Here is a 16,815-nt window from a genome sequence, read left to right as displayed (position 1 = left end):
GCTTGGAGGCAATTTGAAGCTATAATAACTAATGTCCGTATCAGATTAAACTAAGCAGTGTGCTAGCTGTGCTTACAGCAGTTCTCGTTATGTTCAGTATGTCGGGCTAAGGTCACATCTGTCTCAAACAGCCGCGGAAACACTGCTATCTAATCAAGCCTGAAGGTACACTCCTGCATCCCAGCAGGTCTTCAGACCTAACCCTGAACTAATACAGAGCTTCTATGACCTCTTTAATTTGGTCAAACTTTCTGACCTGACAGTGGTGAAAAGCTCCTCCTAAGCTTGTAACTCAGTAGGACTAAACTCTAATTTGTGTATCATTCGTTACTCACCTTTGCCTGATGTGTGCACAGCCTTTCAACGTACCCATGCAACATGCTGTAGCGGAAAGCCTAAGCAAGACCCTTCTAACTTCAGTAGTTTTTCCTTCACAATTTTGTACAGAAGGTAAGGATTCCTGTAAAACAACAGCTTCCTATTTCATCACAATCAGCTGTGTAGATGGCCTAGAAGGGGCCACAGTGCTGGGAGGTCACATCCATTAGGTATGTCAGCACTGCTCTCTTTAAATATGAGGGAAACAGTGCCTGTGTTGAAACATGAACTCTCTAGCCTCACCACTTTATTGAAAGCAAACAACAAGGCAGAGAAAAGGCTTGCCCTCATCCGTTTTCAGAAGTAATTGTGCTGCAGTAATCCAGGGATGGCCAGGAGGCCAGCCTGGCCAGCTCCTTGAAGTCAAACTGTGAAGCTGCAGGAGAGGGATAAAACTGTACAAAAGCACTTGTCTTGCAGAGAGAAGCAGGACACAAACAGGTGGGCACTTTCCTTATAGGAAGCCAAAAAGGAAGCAGTAGATCCAAAGAAATGAGAAGCTAGATTGTTTGGGCCAATGTGAGAGGAAAATGTACTGCCAGGCTCCTAATTACGAACTATTTTCAGTATATGTTGAAGTGTCAGAGGATGACCGTGGTGTTCTAAAAGTGATTCTCTTCCTCTAGGACAGCTGGGACTCTGATTTTATTGTGGACCCTATTTCTAATTAGCAACCACCACGCTCCTGCCATTATTCATAGCTGTTATCTCCTAATGGCAAAAGATTCCTGCCATTCCCTAGAGGCTGCTCTCCTACCACTCGTCTTCCTTTCCAACAAGCAATATCCTCTCTTTCTCCAGACTCTGTTCCAGCCAGCTCACTTCCATCTCAGCTCCTTATAAAGGCACTGAGAGTATTCTTATTCCATCCTTCCACCTTATAATGGGATAGCACTAGCAACACACATATATAGTGGTTTTTTTCTACTTAGAATATAGGTGCTAGAATTTGTTGTAGTAATATACTGTATCTCTCAGCCTTATCTTAAAGTAGAGCATCTGTAGGAAAGCAGAACTGGTAGCTGTTAAATGATTTGGTTACTAAATGTCCAGGGCTTAATCAAACTCCTAATTAAAATAAGAACAATTATTTCCTTGTAGTATCTGGAGAGGACTAAGAAACTTGCCCTTTAAAGAAAAAAGACTGTGCAGGAGAGACACTCCTCTCTTGTGATACATTATACTGTGCTATCTTATCACCCACCTTATCGGGAGGAAGTCACTATGGAGTGGAGAAACAACTCTGAAAAACTGTCTGAAAAACTTGAAAAAATACAGTTACAGCTACTTGCTGTCAGAGAGGGGGAACATATCTAGTGAGGGCAATCAGAGGACTGTTACGGATCCAGTGCTGTTCAGTATTTCTGTTAACAAGTTGGATGCAAGACCAGAAAACGCACTTTAAAAATGTGTGAATGACAGAAGAAGTGAGGTACTATTATCACCATGGAGGCCAGGATCACAAATCAAAACAAATTCTGAATTAATTATTATTTGAAAATATTAAATTAGGAAAATGCTGCAACACTGAAATGATGAAACTGTATTCAAGACAAGTATGGAGCTCTACACTTAGTGAAATGAAGTCAGGTGAACAAAAACAAAATCTGGGCAACAACTGGATAGGCAGCAAATTAAAACAACCAAGCCTCATCTAACAATCCTTCTTTATTCAGCTCATCTTTGCTGAATTTAATGAAGGTCGAGCACTGAGTCCAGGCCAGGACTAAGACCAGAACCCACAAGTCATGCTATAGTGCCCACTGCTTTACCAGCCAGCAACATTTACTACAGAAGGCTGCTGCTTTAACGAACTGGTCACATTTACCACATAATGATATTTTCAACACAAACACCAGAAATACTAAATCCTTAACGTTAGGAATTCACAGAAACAGTATGATTGATCAAAGGTGACATCAAGACTTAGAATAAAAAAAAATCTGGACATCAGCAGCTCTTTACAAAAGACCAAACTCGGAAAGGCACGGGCATGTGAACAGAAGAAATCTACAGAAGCCAATTTTTTAACAGCTGCACCAACTTGTCCTGTTAAGATTCACATGGCTTCCTTTCCAGAAGGAATATCTCCTTCCCACTGTGTTCTTGTAACTCTCATTAGAGCTAGGGGAGATTATAAACATCCAAAGGGACACTATTATAGGGAGCTGCATGATTTTGTGAGTGCTTGCGTGTTTTTCTGTACAAATACTCACATACAAATGAACATTGTAGATAACATCTTACATGTTTATTATTCATCATGAGTAAATGCAAAATCTCGTGTACAGATAGGGACTTAGGCACCAGGTACCTGTCCTCTGCCAAGGTCTCCACAAATCCATAATAAATTAAAATGCTATACACTTCGTTAACTAAAAAGCTCTGAGAGCATATTGAAACCTGTCAAAACAAAGTGAAAAAGGGCAGGCAAACAGTGGGGGGTTCTGCACCAAGAAAGGAAAAGATGCTGCAGTGTTTACTGAGGATGCCACTGAGTGCACTCCTAGCAAGGCATCTTCTGTAAAAGCCAGCGGGGGATGAAATGATGGCCTTTTCTATGCAACACAGACAGGCAGGAAAGAGTCAGTAGGCATATGGGGAAGGGAGGCTCTGCTTACCCTGAGTCCTCTATAATAGTAGCAGGGGCGAAATACAAAGCACTTGCTCAATCTGTAGGAATATTTATGACCACCTTTCTCAAACTGCTTAAGTTACTCTTCAGTCATGAACAACAAAGACAATGAAGTACAACACTTCCAAAAATGTTTTTGAAATGGCAGCCTGTTTACTGTTGATAAAGTCTGATATTTAGACTAACAGAGGTTTCACAATAAACACAGATTTATTTGGCTGGATACCAAGGGAACATTTTCTGTTCGGGTGCCTGTACCTAACTGAGAAGAAGCCAAGTAGCACTTCTCCAGAACTTTCTTCCAAACACTTACTAGGGAATTTCCAGTGTAAGATGTTGCTCATGCTTAGCTTACTTACTTTTTGACACTTCAAATGACTCAAACTTCACAGGCTGAATGTAGTTCACCAGGTTAGACATCTCTTCCGTGGCCATAGCCTCGCTTCCAGCAGTACCCTGAGACAGAGAAGGGAAAATGCTGCAGTTTTGATCCCTCCATGGTGCTCATCAGAGGCCACAAACACCAAAGCCCAGTTTCCTATCAACCGTGGTATCCTTCCTTGATCCTGACTTAGTGAGGTCAATGCCTCACATAGGGAGCTTCACATAGTTAAGAAGAAAATTTGCAATAAAATTTAAATGTTTAATTAAACTGCTGCTGTATTCATTCTTTTTACGTGGCTCCTAGGGAAGGGACTGCATTACTTTTACACATGCATAGCGCTGAGCACATTGATCAGTACAGGTGGATAAATAATAAATATAGCTCTACGTTTTTGATGTCAAGGTTTTCTTCCAACAATGCTAAATATACCACAAGCAGTTGTCTACAACGGATCAGCTGTGGCGCTATTAATTCTTATTCTTCAGTAAATGAAAATATAAATAAACAAAGCAAAGATGCTCTTCCAAACCGATTAACAACCAACTTCAGAAAGTTGGTGGCATGTTTCTCGGTGTTCTGCCTCCCTTTCTCCACTAGATGGTAGTCCCACTCCTGGTAACACAAGCCAACCCACAACTGCTGGAACCGACCCATCACCATAAAACATATCTACACCCTTACTTCATCCATCGACGACTTTTTACAGTCATCATCATAGTCATCATCATCATCGCTCTCAATCTCTGCTTCTCCTGAAAAGTTTTAAGCAGAAGATAATTACTGGCTGAAGCAATAGTTATAATTACCAGCGATAAATTCAAGAAAGGTGTGCAAGTAGCACTGCTTGAAGGACACTAAATTATACATGTGCTTTTTGTCACAGCACAAATCAAATACACTGCCTCGAGGGATTCATCCATCTTCAGCATTGATAAGTTCTTATTGCTCAACCAAACAACAACTGCCTTTGCAGCTGCTGGATGCTCAGTGTTTGGAAATCATGGGCTAGGTATCAGCACTGAGAAGAGAACATTGTGGTGTGCGTAGTGTGCACAGTGCGCAGGTATAGCATCACAAACTACTCTGAAGAGATGTTCCCATGCTTGAGGCACAGCCCTGGGGTTTGGGAAGACATGAGTTGAAACTCCCTCAGGATCCCTGCAGGACCTTGGGTGAACGCCTCACCCCTGCCAGGAAGCGCACACCACGGTGGTGAAGGAATCACCCCTGAAAATTGAGGAGATCCTCACACGCGGTGGTATCAAGGGCTGTTCAGCAAAATCCATCTGTTCTGAACGTATCGCAGTACGCGTACTGAGGTAGCGCAGCTGGGAGGATCTGGCACAGGAGCCTAACTGCAATAGCTGGACATCAATTCCCTTCACAGCTTGCTTTGGTGTGCCTCACTGTTGGGACTCCGGTGACATAGCTCAGATGCACCGGGTGAGGGCAGTGCAAATCAAATAATGTGAAGATGCGTAAGGCTCATCCTTTCCCTGAAAACACACTGATGGAGTAAATGGGACCACATAAAACACATCTAGTGCCTTGCTCCCAATTGCGGTGTACTCATCGAATTCCTACGGGCAAGACACAGATTCTTTATTGTTAATTAACAAATGCCTCCCCTCGCCTCCAAAATATTTTGATTTGGTTGCACCAGAAATTAAACCATTAAGGAATATCAGGCTTATCTTTCTCTTTAGTGGGTCTGGCTGCCATGAACTATACACTGTGCATCTTAAGAAGACTCTGGAAAAGAAGGTTTAACTTATACTGCAGTCACCTATCCACACCTGTAAGACTAGCAACTCTCCCCAAAGATTTTATTCCACAGACCTTTCAGCTTTCTTCAGCAGCGGCAATTTTATTTTGGCAGCACAAAAATCTAACCACCGTGCAGCATTTCCAAACTCTCCAGAGAATGGTAATTCAGTCTCAGTTCCTCCTGTCAATTTAGGGTCTAATCCAAAGTCCACTGAGTCAATAAAGAAACTCCTCTTTGTTCCAGCAGGACTTGAATCATGCCCAGTGGGCCCCTTCTGAACATGGAGAGCACATATGATTTAAATAATGAGTGCTCCTTTCACAACCAAATGATGACTACCCAGGCTGCGTTTCCTTCCAGATGCAGATGTTGAAATGTCAGGCTTTTATTCACGAACACATTTCTTCCTGAACGCTTCACTGAAGAAAGTAACGTGATTGCTCAACAGGCTCAAGGGATGGCTCAGGGAACCTCAACACACTGCAAAGAGCCAGCCACGCTCTCACAGGATTCGCAGTGACAATCTTTGGATGGGAAGCTCTCAATTGGTTTAACCAGATTGGCAAAACAGCACAGCCCACAAAACGGGGGACATGGGCAGATTTCAGCCAACTTGCACAGCTGAGATACCAGGTAGATGATAGCTTGTTCTTGCTAGAAGTGTCCAGGGAGGAAAGTATGCAACACATTATTCATTTATTTTAAAATATTTAACAGGAAGACTCCCAAGGAGATCGGATCTCATTTTCAAGTTCTGCATCAGACAGCAAAACCAGGACAAATAATACACAGGATTGCAAACACAGAATAAAAATTAGCAAGTGTTTTAAAAAGTATGACTACATCTGCATTGCCTTTCACCCAGCAGGATGGTCCTATGCTCACACCCCACCTTCTTTTCCTGTTACACTGCTGGGACATAAGCAGAGGACGACTTGGCCAGACTGAGGAGATGTCTGTGCTGTGGACACCTTCATGCTCACCTCTGCACAGTGGTGGTGGGATCAGCCCCAACCCTTCCCAGGAGGGCACAGGCCCTGTGTATCATAATGCACGTGGGCTGGCATCTGCAGCTCTGCTGCAGGTCAAGTCCAGTGTAGATGTGTGAGTTTGTCTAAGGGACGACTAGCTATAACGGCATCATAATTATTTGCACTTAGATGGGACTACAAACCCAGCTCAGGACAGGACCTCTGCATGCTATGTGGCACACAAATACAGTGAAACTAGAGCACGCTGCTCCAAGGTCTTGCCCTCCAAGTACAAGAGTCTGCCCATGGACAGAGGCAGACAGAAGAATATCAAGAAATAAAAAGATGTTGCTCTCTACCAAAATAGGTAAGTTATAATGCAGATACTGTCAACTGCTCGTAGGCAGAAGAGCACAGGAAATTCCTCAGTGGAGTAATGGGGCAGTTTCAAGGATGTTTTCAAGGAGCTGCCCCCAGTAAGCGGGGCAGAATGGGGAAGGCATAAAAGTGCTCAGTGGGCAAGGTAACAAGTTGACAAAGGAGGCTGAATCCCAACTGATGGGTAGAGGGCTTCAACACCTTAATACTGAATGGAAGATGGTTAGGAGAGGAGAGCTGGGAATGACAAGCCATATCCCTATTACCAAGGGCTGAGAGAGCAGAGTGCTAAATATTACCCATTCTCACCATGCCTCAGCAGCGTGACAGATACTGAGAGCCTAATAAAACGAAAGGTTATACATTGCTTGAAATTCAGAGAAATTTTGTAATCTGCTTTCTCAGGCCCCTTTAAAATAACAGCCAGAACAGGTTATGAAGGTGGTACTTGCTGGTGCAGCTTGTTAGCTCTATAACGTTTAGGCAGCCACCAGCATCTTGGGGGTTGAAATCACCTTTTGTTTTATGCACAGGCTGTACGTCAGCACTTGCTGATTTTTAAAAAGGAAAAAATGAACGTTATTCAGTTTGCTAAAACATTTTACTTTGTAGCAGGGGGCCATGGCCTTAGCTGGCATGCAGCAGCAATGTACCAATGCATTTACATACACTGAGCCTAAAACTTTTTATCCAGTTTTCTATTTAGTCATCATGAAACGATGGAGCCAATTCTACCCTCTCTGTCTCTCTGTCTTCCTGTGACTCTTTCTTTGCAGCACCCACTACTCTGACAAAAATGTTATCCTATCAATGAAAAATTAACGATTTGCCTGAAAATTTTAATACTGTTCAATTAGCAGGTTTTGGCTACTTTCAGTATAGGTCTGCTTTCGGTAAAACGTATGTACCTGTAGGACTGCCACTGTTCTTTTTGCAGTGTAATCTAACTTGTTTGAAAATCTTGCTTATTTACTTCCATTCATTGTGCTAAAACAGCCAGGTCTAAGATGCTTGTTTACCAAAATTACAATCTATTTCACAAGTGTTATCTCAGAAATTCTTTTTCTGCTTTGCCAGCTTTGCTGTACCTTTAGGGAAAGCTTTTTCCACTGACAGATATTATTCCCTACTGAAGTTACTTTTTACATCAATTTCATGAACATCTTGCAGGCCTTTCTGCAAAGTTCATTTCAGAATTGTTTTTTTAATTATTGCTACTGTATCACCACCAGCTAGCTTTTATATGGTATGTTTTATAAACATATCAAAAGCGTGGTTTAATTTGGGTTTAAATCTGACCTCAAACAGTGTAAGACACAGTGAAGCTTGCTATCAACTGAAGTACGCATCTCCATATTTTTTGCACTGCTGTGAAAAAACTAATTTAAAATCTCAAGAAGGCTAAATCAGCACAACTTTCTCCTGGAGATCAGCAGTAATTCTGACAGGAACTATACAATGTGATAGAGTTATTTGAATAATATGCCCAACTTGCTAAATGTAAAGGTTATATTAGGGTTGGAGTATCGAAACACTTCATGTTAAGAAATGTTAAGAATTAGGCTTCCTTTAGTGAGTCTAACTGCATTACTCTTCTCATGCTCCAGAAAGAAATTGGTACTGGGTATAGAGGAGTATAATGGCTGCAGTGTTCCAGCATTACATGTTGTCAGTAGTGAGATGCACATAAGGACTGAGGTAGTGAAAAGAAGAGTGTCATGGTGACTGCTGAGCACTAGCCCATGGAACCATGCTCTTCACTGGGTCTTGCCACAGCGGTCTTTTAAAATGGTGAATAATTTTTTTTTTTTAATGTTCACAGACAGCAATCTGGCCTCTGATTTACAAAAATGCTGCATACTTAGAGCTGTAAGCTGTAGCTGAAATCTCTGGAGCTGTGCTCTGAGTATTTAAAATTTCAAAGTATTCTTGAAAACTCAGATCCTGGATGTTCGTTGTCAGTCGGCCCTAAACTGTTCTCAAACTCTCTCAGACTTGGCTCTCCTTAGATAAAATTGGCTTAATATTACTTCACTTCCCACAGGTATTGTTCAGATAAATTCACTGCTGTTTGTCAAGGGCTCATATGCAGCCTGGATACTCCCACAGAAATTCACTGCAAGATGAGGATGCTACATCTAGGATCAAGTATTAAATGACAGAGAGAAAAAATATTGACTAACTGCATTCTCCAAAAGAGACATAGGTCCTAGAGGAGGAACAAGGACTACAAATAATTTATTTTAGCATTCACAGATGAACCAAGTGACCACATCAATTTTGCAATCTCAGTTCTAGCATTTTCTAATTTGTAAGTGTTCATCTTCACAATCTACAGTTAACAGAGGTTGTTATATAGGTAATATAGACACCACATTCACAGTTAATTTGTAAAATTACACACCCTATTATGGGACTGACGCCCCTGCCTTGCATCAACATCTAGATTCACAGCCCAGATCTTTTCCTATAAAAGCTCAGAGAGAGGCTCCTGAAAGACAAAGCTGTCACCCTCTATGAGTATCAGGCACTCAGAAAGTAAAAGACATCCACTTTGCCACTAGGTTCTCACTATGTGCTGGTAACAAAAATGTAGAGTTAGGAACTCAGGGTTGATTTCAAGTGTTGGAAAGGAGTCAGTTGGCAAACATACACTTATTTTTCTGTTGCTTGGGATTTGTCTAAAGCAAATCAAGACAACAGTATTAAATCACTCCTGACACCAGGATGAATCTTCCTCTGAAATCCAAGCGTACTCCAATGCATGTCCTTTTCAAAGTTTCTTAACACAACAGTCGAAAACTCTTTCTTTGCTTTTAATAGGATAAACAATGCTATCCACAAATACAGCAGAATTATCTTATCTTTTTTTTTTTTTTTTTTTTAAATTCAGCTTGAGGCAAACTGCCAGCATGAAAATTTTCAGCTCACTTAATCAGAGTTTAGAAAAAATTACAATGGAAAAAAGTTTTTTAATGGCAAATGGTAATGAACTTGTATTCCAGTAGAGCTTTCCATTTGCTCTATAAGTATTCTACTATGGGGGCATAAACATCTCCGCTTTTAGCAATCCAAAATTTCAGTCTTTAATAGGATGAAGAAATTCGAGTGCAGGGAACAGACATTGGGCTGGGAATCAGGATATACAGATTTTGTTGTTTGTCCTGCTGTTAATCTGCTCCTGTGGTTTAGAGCAAATCCTCATGTTATTTTTTTCTCTCCACTTCTCTTTGTCTAGGTTTTAAGCTCTTCTGAACAAAGACCATCTCTTACTAATTTTTGCATACCAACACTCCCAATGGTCTCCTGCAGATCCCATAGGCATTACCAGAATATATGCGCTAAATTACAGTAACTTTTCTATTTTGTTTCTGATTTTAAAAATTCTGCTAATAATGAACAAGTTAAATGTAATACACTGCTTTCCATTGGCTACATTCCCTATAATTCCTGATGGTAACAAATATCTATTTGCAGTATTATTTTTGCCTGTTTCCATCTCTGGAACATCTTACAGCACTTTGCATAGAGGTTTGTGACATTTTTCCCAACTAATGCAAGCCAACAGCAGGTTGAGCCTTGCCTGCCTGAGGAACAGATCTCTCATTCACAGTTACCCTAAATCTTAAGACACTGCAGAACCACCGCAGTTCTCCTGTGCAGTGGGTTAAATCTGAAAGGACACCAAATGGTAGGCACATCTTAGAGGCAATGGAAAAAAGAAAACATTTATATCTGGTTTTGGGCTTGGGCACACAGAAAAGACACCCAAGGGTGGAGGAGTTGGCAGCTTGCTCTACCCTGAGCAGTGCAGATAAATGTTAGTACACATCGCTGAGCTTCAGGTCACTCTGTAAGTGATTCCTCAGCCACAAGCCTTCACAGACTCCTGGAGGAATGACACTGAGCGTTGTTTCCTACTGAGTAAGGCCCACACTGGTGTACCTTTACTTTGCTAGAGCAATGTAAATGGATTAAATTATAGCTGCAATTAAGCATTTGTGGTTTAGGGAAAAATATATTTGTAGATTCAATTCATACCTGCTCCGGGGGAGGAAGGTTCAAACATACTAGACGTATCACTGCATGTGTTGGAAGCTTGCTCTGACAGCTTCTTTTTTGCACTTCCATCTGCTGACTTATGCGACTTCTTTTTATTCTTCACCAGAATTTTGTACATTAAATCCATAGGGCTTGGAAGAGGAACCCCAGGTTCAAGCTTGCAGAAAAAGGAAGAGAAATTTGTTACAACAAGAAAAGAAATGAGCTTATGGCAATTTCTTGGGGCTCACATGGTGCAAGATAGTTTTGTAACCTCTATAAGCCCTGTTAAAATGAAATGTATTTTGCACGAGGTAATCTCAACATTAAATGAAACAGGGCTACTGAGGGCACTTAAGAAGAAAAGAAAAATGCTTTATGAAATGTCTACAGTAATAACTGAAGTAAGTATTAGTTCAAATATGAAAGCCTACATTATAAAATGGCAGCTATGAGAATCAATTGCATTTAGAAGATTACAATTCCCTGTATCAAAACAATCTCTGCATCAGAAATTATATGCTTAAGTCACCAACAGCTCACATTGTTTAACCCCCTCCTTTAGACTCTGTTTTGAAAGGCTGGATACGAAGAATGACACGGGACTGAAACACTTAAATAAAAATTCACACAGATATTTGGGATCTGATAAACACCAAACCACATTACCGGGTATTTTTCCAATGGATCCATAAGCAATGCATCTCCAAATATTAATCTGCAGTACTCTGCCATTTTTGCCTGTTGTTTAGGGCTAAAGGGGAGAAAAGAATGAAATAAATGAGTCCTACTAATGCTACAGAGCGAAAGCAGCAGTAATGGACTATCTAATATCCCTAAACTAGATATAATTTCCTGAGCTAATTGCTATGAATTTTTCAGAGACCTAGCAATTACTCCGATTCCTCTGATAGAGCTTATCAAAAGTATCATACATGAAGTAAAGGCACCAGTCAATTGAATAATAGTGAAACTGAACTTTTAACACTGAGATATATTTTCCCATGCACTTAGCAGAAAATAAAAAAATGAGGCTGTCAGTTGCTACCTTTAGGGAAATAAGTGTACATAAATTTGCCTCTTTCAGGCAACATTTTTATTCAAAGTTTAAATGTTTTCCTCCTTACATTACTTTATACACAGGCCTGGCATTCTTCTCACACACACACACCTCCCAACCCCATTTGGATCTCGTTCTCTTTCTGACATACTTGACCTAAGGCATAAAACCCAAAACAATTACAGAGAAATCAGTCTCCTGCGCAGGTGTCTCTGTTAAATTTCCCAAGCCAAGGGTACCTGTCACCTCCCTCAGCACATCTATAAGGCACAGCCATAGAGAAGAAGGGGCAGAAGACATTACTTGGGTTTCAAAACCAGCAAAGCTGCATCAGCTATAGGCACTGTCAGATTTCACTGCCCGGAGCTGCAGCTGCATCTCTGCTCTGCGCTCTACGACAAAGCACTGACCCAGCCGCAGACCTCCTGGGCTGGGTTTGCACCAAAAGCTTGCACTGCTCTCACCAGCTCGCTCAGAAGTTCTTCCCCTGACATATCCTCACTGGCAGAAGTCACTGCATGGATGTAATTGTGCTACTGCTACGATGTATTATGCCAGTTTGGAGAATTGCTGTAGTAAGTGCTGGTGTAACTACATTTTATATGCATATAATTACATACTGCACACACATTATGTGTTTGTAACTGGGACCAATGTATCCAGACAGCCTTGTTAGTGGGGATCTGGATGTAATAGCAAGCTGCTAGGTGGAGCTGCTCAATGATCATTTTAGCTTGCTTGGCTATGTGGTCAGATTTTTCAAAATTTTAAAATTTTATTTAAAATCAGACAGAGTGTCAAATTTTACCATAGTAAATTACTTCAGCGGTTTTCCTGACATCCTCTAGAAATAAACTGAACCTCAGTAAACTCTACTTATAATCAATTTACCCAAAGGGCAACCAAAGAATGAAATAATTCCTGCATATCAGTGATGGGGTCTTAAGATAGCTTATACTGCTCAGAAATATTACTCAAATCATCTTAAAACGCAGCTCAGTGCTATGGTTACTCTCTTACTAATTTTAGTCAACTGTGTATTTTTGTTATATGTGCCTGTTTAAAATCTGTAACAACTGGGCTTACGTATCTTTAAAAGTTTCCTTTTTTGATACTCTGTTGAGAAGTCTCGATTAAAGGACAGGCTTATAGTGCTTAATATAACTTCCTCAACTACTGTTAATCATGATCTGCATATCATGGAAGATACACGAATGGCATAAGTGGTTTTGTTACCATGGAGCTATTTTTCATGACAAAATAGAGCTGGTTATATAGGAAAAAGGAGTGCTCATTTTTCTCTTGCAAACTAAGAGTACAACCACCGCTCTGTCTAGTTTGTCATTAGCTACCAACTGAGCACCTGGCACTGCAGCTCTTCCTGGGGTCAGCAAGGCCAAACCAGAGCTGAGATAAAGGCTGGGTGGCATTTGAATCAAAAAATATAATTTCCCCAAGATCAGCATTCTGGATGTCCCTTGAAGCAGATACAGGGTGATCCGGTCATCAGCTCAGTCACTGACAAAATATATTGTGAGGAGGCTTTAAATTATTCCACAAAGCTATGTAAGCGCTGCATGCAGTTTAAATCACTGCAGCATTTCATTAATGCTTTCTTTTGCGTGCAGCCAATTCTGCAAAAAAGCTAAAAGCCACTTCTAGCTGAGGATGGAGATTTCAGATGAAGACAAGCAAGGCAGTGGAACTAAGAACCCGCAAGGGAGAAGGTGATGGGAAGAACAGATCAGGCTACGACAGTGCGTTAGCTGTTTCTAACCACCAGCTACCAAGGAAAATAAAGGCCCCTCACTCTAGTAAGCAGGCAGACTGGGTATTTGCTATAGGTCTAGGGGTCATTATACTGAATTTTGTATCAGTCTGCTCCATCAGTGTATATTTTGAATTGACCCATGCTCTTAGAACCCAGAAAGTTCAAAGGACACCTCCTTGAATCAAAAAAGCACAATTATTGAGATCATAGTAATTAGATGTGACATCAGCATTTTCAAACGGACACATCAACTCCAAAAGGAACTCTTGATAGGAATCCAAAAAAAACCCACAAGAGTTAAATCTAATAAATCTCAAACTATCACCACAACTAGAACAAATTATTCTGATCTTCTGTGTTTAATTACATGTTTACCTCAAAGGGAGTGCAGTGAGAACTTCCATTTTTGCAAAAGAGAAAAATGTAATGCAACATTATTTTGGTTTAGCATATAAATTCTGATGTCACTGGATCCCGGAGGCAGAAAGAAGGAAAAGGACAATTATGTGAAAAACTAACGGTTTTTAATACTATAAAAAAAAATAAATCTTGCAGAAGTAGACAAGGCCAAAGTAGGAAAATCTTGACATTACAAAATTGCTCGTCTTTGTGAAATGGACTATATGCACACATACTTTAAAAAGTTCCTAAGAGGGAATAAAAAATATTTAGGAGTACCAGCATTTACCCGAGTGGTATCTTTTGTGTGTTTTCTCTCTCTCAAATATATATATAAAAATATATTGTTTCAAGAATAGATCATTAGCAATAGTATAAATCATTAGCAATATTACTATTACAGTATTTTAAAAGCTGGAGTAGCAGTTCCTTTTTATTTTCTCTTCTTTCAAAAGTATGAACCAGAGCAACAGATTGAAATACCAACTTTTCCACATCAACCTGTTTCCCCATTTGTGCTATGGAACAAAAAGGCAGGTATTTCCTGGTCCACATCTACTGTTATTGGAAATTCTCTCAGCATTCATGTATTGTAATGAAAATTGATTGCCTGAAAAGAGCTGACTTTATCTGCCTTATGATTTTCGCTGTGCAGACATGGACGGGTAGCACATAGACTAATTATATATGCCCCCAAAATGTGCCAGGGCAAGGGAAGATAAAGCCGGAACATGACACCTGGAGATATGGAAATATAAAGAATATTAAGAAATGTTTTCATTACTATAACTGTATTGCTTGTACTTTGTTTTACTGTGTTTGTACTATGCCTGTTACAAAGGTCAATCACACAGGCTCTACCACTCCTAACATTATATTATCACTTCTGCAGAGATATTTCTTCTGTGTAAGACAAAGACACAGATGCTTCCCAGAAGAGTCTAAAATAATTTAAAGCGTAGGAAGAAAAAGTGAAAAAAATCCTGTTAATATTTGAAATAACAATTCCAGCAAGAAACCAGCAATATGAATAACTGTAATTAAATTTAATCTTGGAAGCAATCTTATATGGATACTGCTCAAGGATCACTTAACCTTTTTGCTATGTCATCAGTGCATTTCTAATTAGAGTGTCTGCTTTCAGATTTGCAGATTGCTTATCTTCTTGCAAGCCCAATTTCAAACGTCAAGGTCTTCTTGAGGTCTTTTCAACTTTTTGAGGGCACTTTTCTATTTTTCGATAGAACCACATCTTTTCTTAGTACTGTCTTTTTTCAGTGTGCATGTTTTGACTTCAGTATAAATGATGGTATATGTAATATTTTATATATTCTAAAAATCTATATGCTCACCTCTTTTTCTAGACTTTTTATTGTATAAAAACAGGCAAGAAGAAATATACTACACAGTGGAGTTAAAGGAAATTAGAATTCTTCACATGGTATAAAGGTATTAGAGAGGAGTCCAAAGCATTGAAAAAAGGCAAACCAAGATGATTAACATGATGTGCTAACATGTGATTTGTGTTACAGGTGGACAAAAAGTGTTAAAAGTATTCTCATGAACATAAACCAGAAGGAAGAAAAATTTTAAGTCCAGTGGTGATTAAGGCTGTCACATCTATGGTGGTGATGTAAAACTTATTTACCAGTCTGTTTAAAAGCCAGGAATACAGAAGACAGGCTAAAACTGTATTTCTGTTTAAGCCAATGCGAAAATTTCCACTGATTTGTATGGGACCAGCATTTCATACATGAATACTGACTCTTGTAACTTGAAAATCGGAAGAAAAATTTGGTCACCCAAAAGCAGGAATTGATGTTATAGGATTTGTTTGACAGCAGTTCGATAAAAACACATAGCATTTTTTGTTAATACTCAGGGCAACATCCATCTTTTAAGATCTAGGAGAAAAACAACATTCCAAGTAAATGAAAAGACAAAAGGAGGATTCCATGAAATTAGGTGAAGGTTTCAGTGAGTGGCATGACTAATTGCAGATTTCTCTAGCAACTAGTGAAGAAATGAAGAGATAATTGTAGCAGTTGGTAAAATAACTAGAAATTATTTTCAGCCAAAGCAAAATCAGAAATCATACACATTAAGTCTGATGATTTGCTGCAGCAAAAAATAATAAATAGCAATAAAGCCTCAGAAAGAGAAAATACTTGATATCGGTTTCTCAGACTTGCTTTGCTAAAAGTCTATGTCATAGCAATGCATGGAAAAGGACATAAAATAACACACTTAGGGATAACTCCTTATTCCATGACAGGAGTTTTCTGAAGAGAAAGGTCCAATGGTTTCTGTGGGGCAAATTCTAAAGGTTGCAGTAATGCAGCAGTGACTCTGTTTCCTTTTTGACATGTTCCTGCAGTATCACTCCACCTTTAATTTTGACACTGTTTCATTTTATAGTTTTAAAGCCACTTTTGTACGTAACTTACATCTGACAGGAGTTTATATTATACAATTATTTACTTCTTTACTTTCCTAAAATAGAACAGATGACCCTCGACTAGCTGAAGATTTAAGTCTTAATGACTTTAAAGGAAGAAAAATGTAACCCTTCTGGTTAAAACAAATTCGATGTTGCTTTTTCTCTGCCTCATAGTAACACAGGGAATGTATATTTTAACAAATACAGAAGAATGAATACAAAATATAATACACTGAAGAATGATGGTTGAGAACTTTAGACCAGAGGTTGCATTTGGAAGCAATGAGAAAAGCACTGTGAGTTAAAACCTACAGCAGTAAGTGAGCATAAGCAATTCCAAAGTGATGTAACTTACGCCAAAAAGAAAGGAGTGAGGGGACTGATTAGAGAAAGAAATTAAATACAGGATCTGTGTGGTCTTTCAGAGGAAGACAGAACCAACAAAGCAGGATTTAACAGGCAGCTGTCTGAATCATAACCATGTGGCCTTTAAATGTGCAGAGCAAGCATATCTGCCCACAAAAAGTAGTGTAAACTTATACTGTAAGGTACACAGGTAGTGTAGGTCAGCTCTCAGATTTTAAATTTT

General features: G+C 39.6%; 1 protein-coding gene across 4 annotated transcripts in view; it reads right to left on the bottom strand.

Annotated features, from left to right (window-relative positions):
- The window catches only part of PLCB1 (phospholipase C beta 1), a 406,198-nt gene that overhangs the window by 90,566 nt on the left and 298,817 nt on the right, over positions 1-16,815 (bottom strand). For all 4 annotated transcript variants that reach the window (XM_074817193.1, XM_074817194.1, XM_074817195.1 and 1 more), the window contains exons 13-16: positions 11,226-11,310; positions 10,557-10,734; positions 4,080-4,150; positions 3,373-3,469 (exon numbers count right to left, since the gene is read on the bottom strand). In XM_074817193.1, coding sequence (XP_074673294.1) covers positions 3,373-3,469; positions 4,080-4,150; positions 10,557-10,734; positions 11,226-11,310 — 431 coding nt within the window. The remainder of the gene's footprint in view (positions 1-3,372; positions 3,470-4,079; positions 4,151-10,556; positions 10,735-11,225; positions 11,311-16,815) is intronic.

Source organism: Strix aluco, chromosome 3 (genome assembly GCF_031877795.1).
Source record: "Strix aluco isolate bStrAlu1 chromosome 3, bStrAlu1.hap1, whole genome shotgun sequence".
NCBI classification, from domain to species: Eukaryota; Metazoa; Chordata; class Aves; order Strigiformes; family Strigidae; genus Strix; species Strix aluco.
Note: the sequence above shows the minus strand (reverse complement) of the source record. Positions and strands in the feature narration are given on the sequence as shown.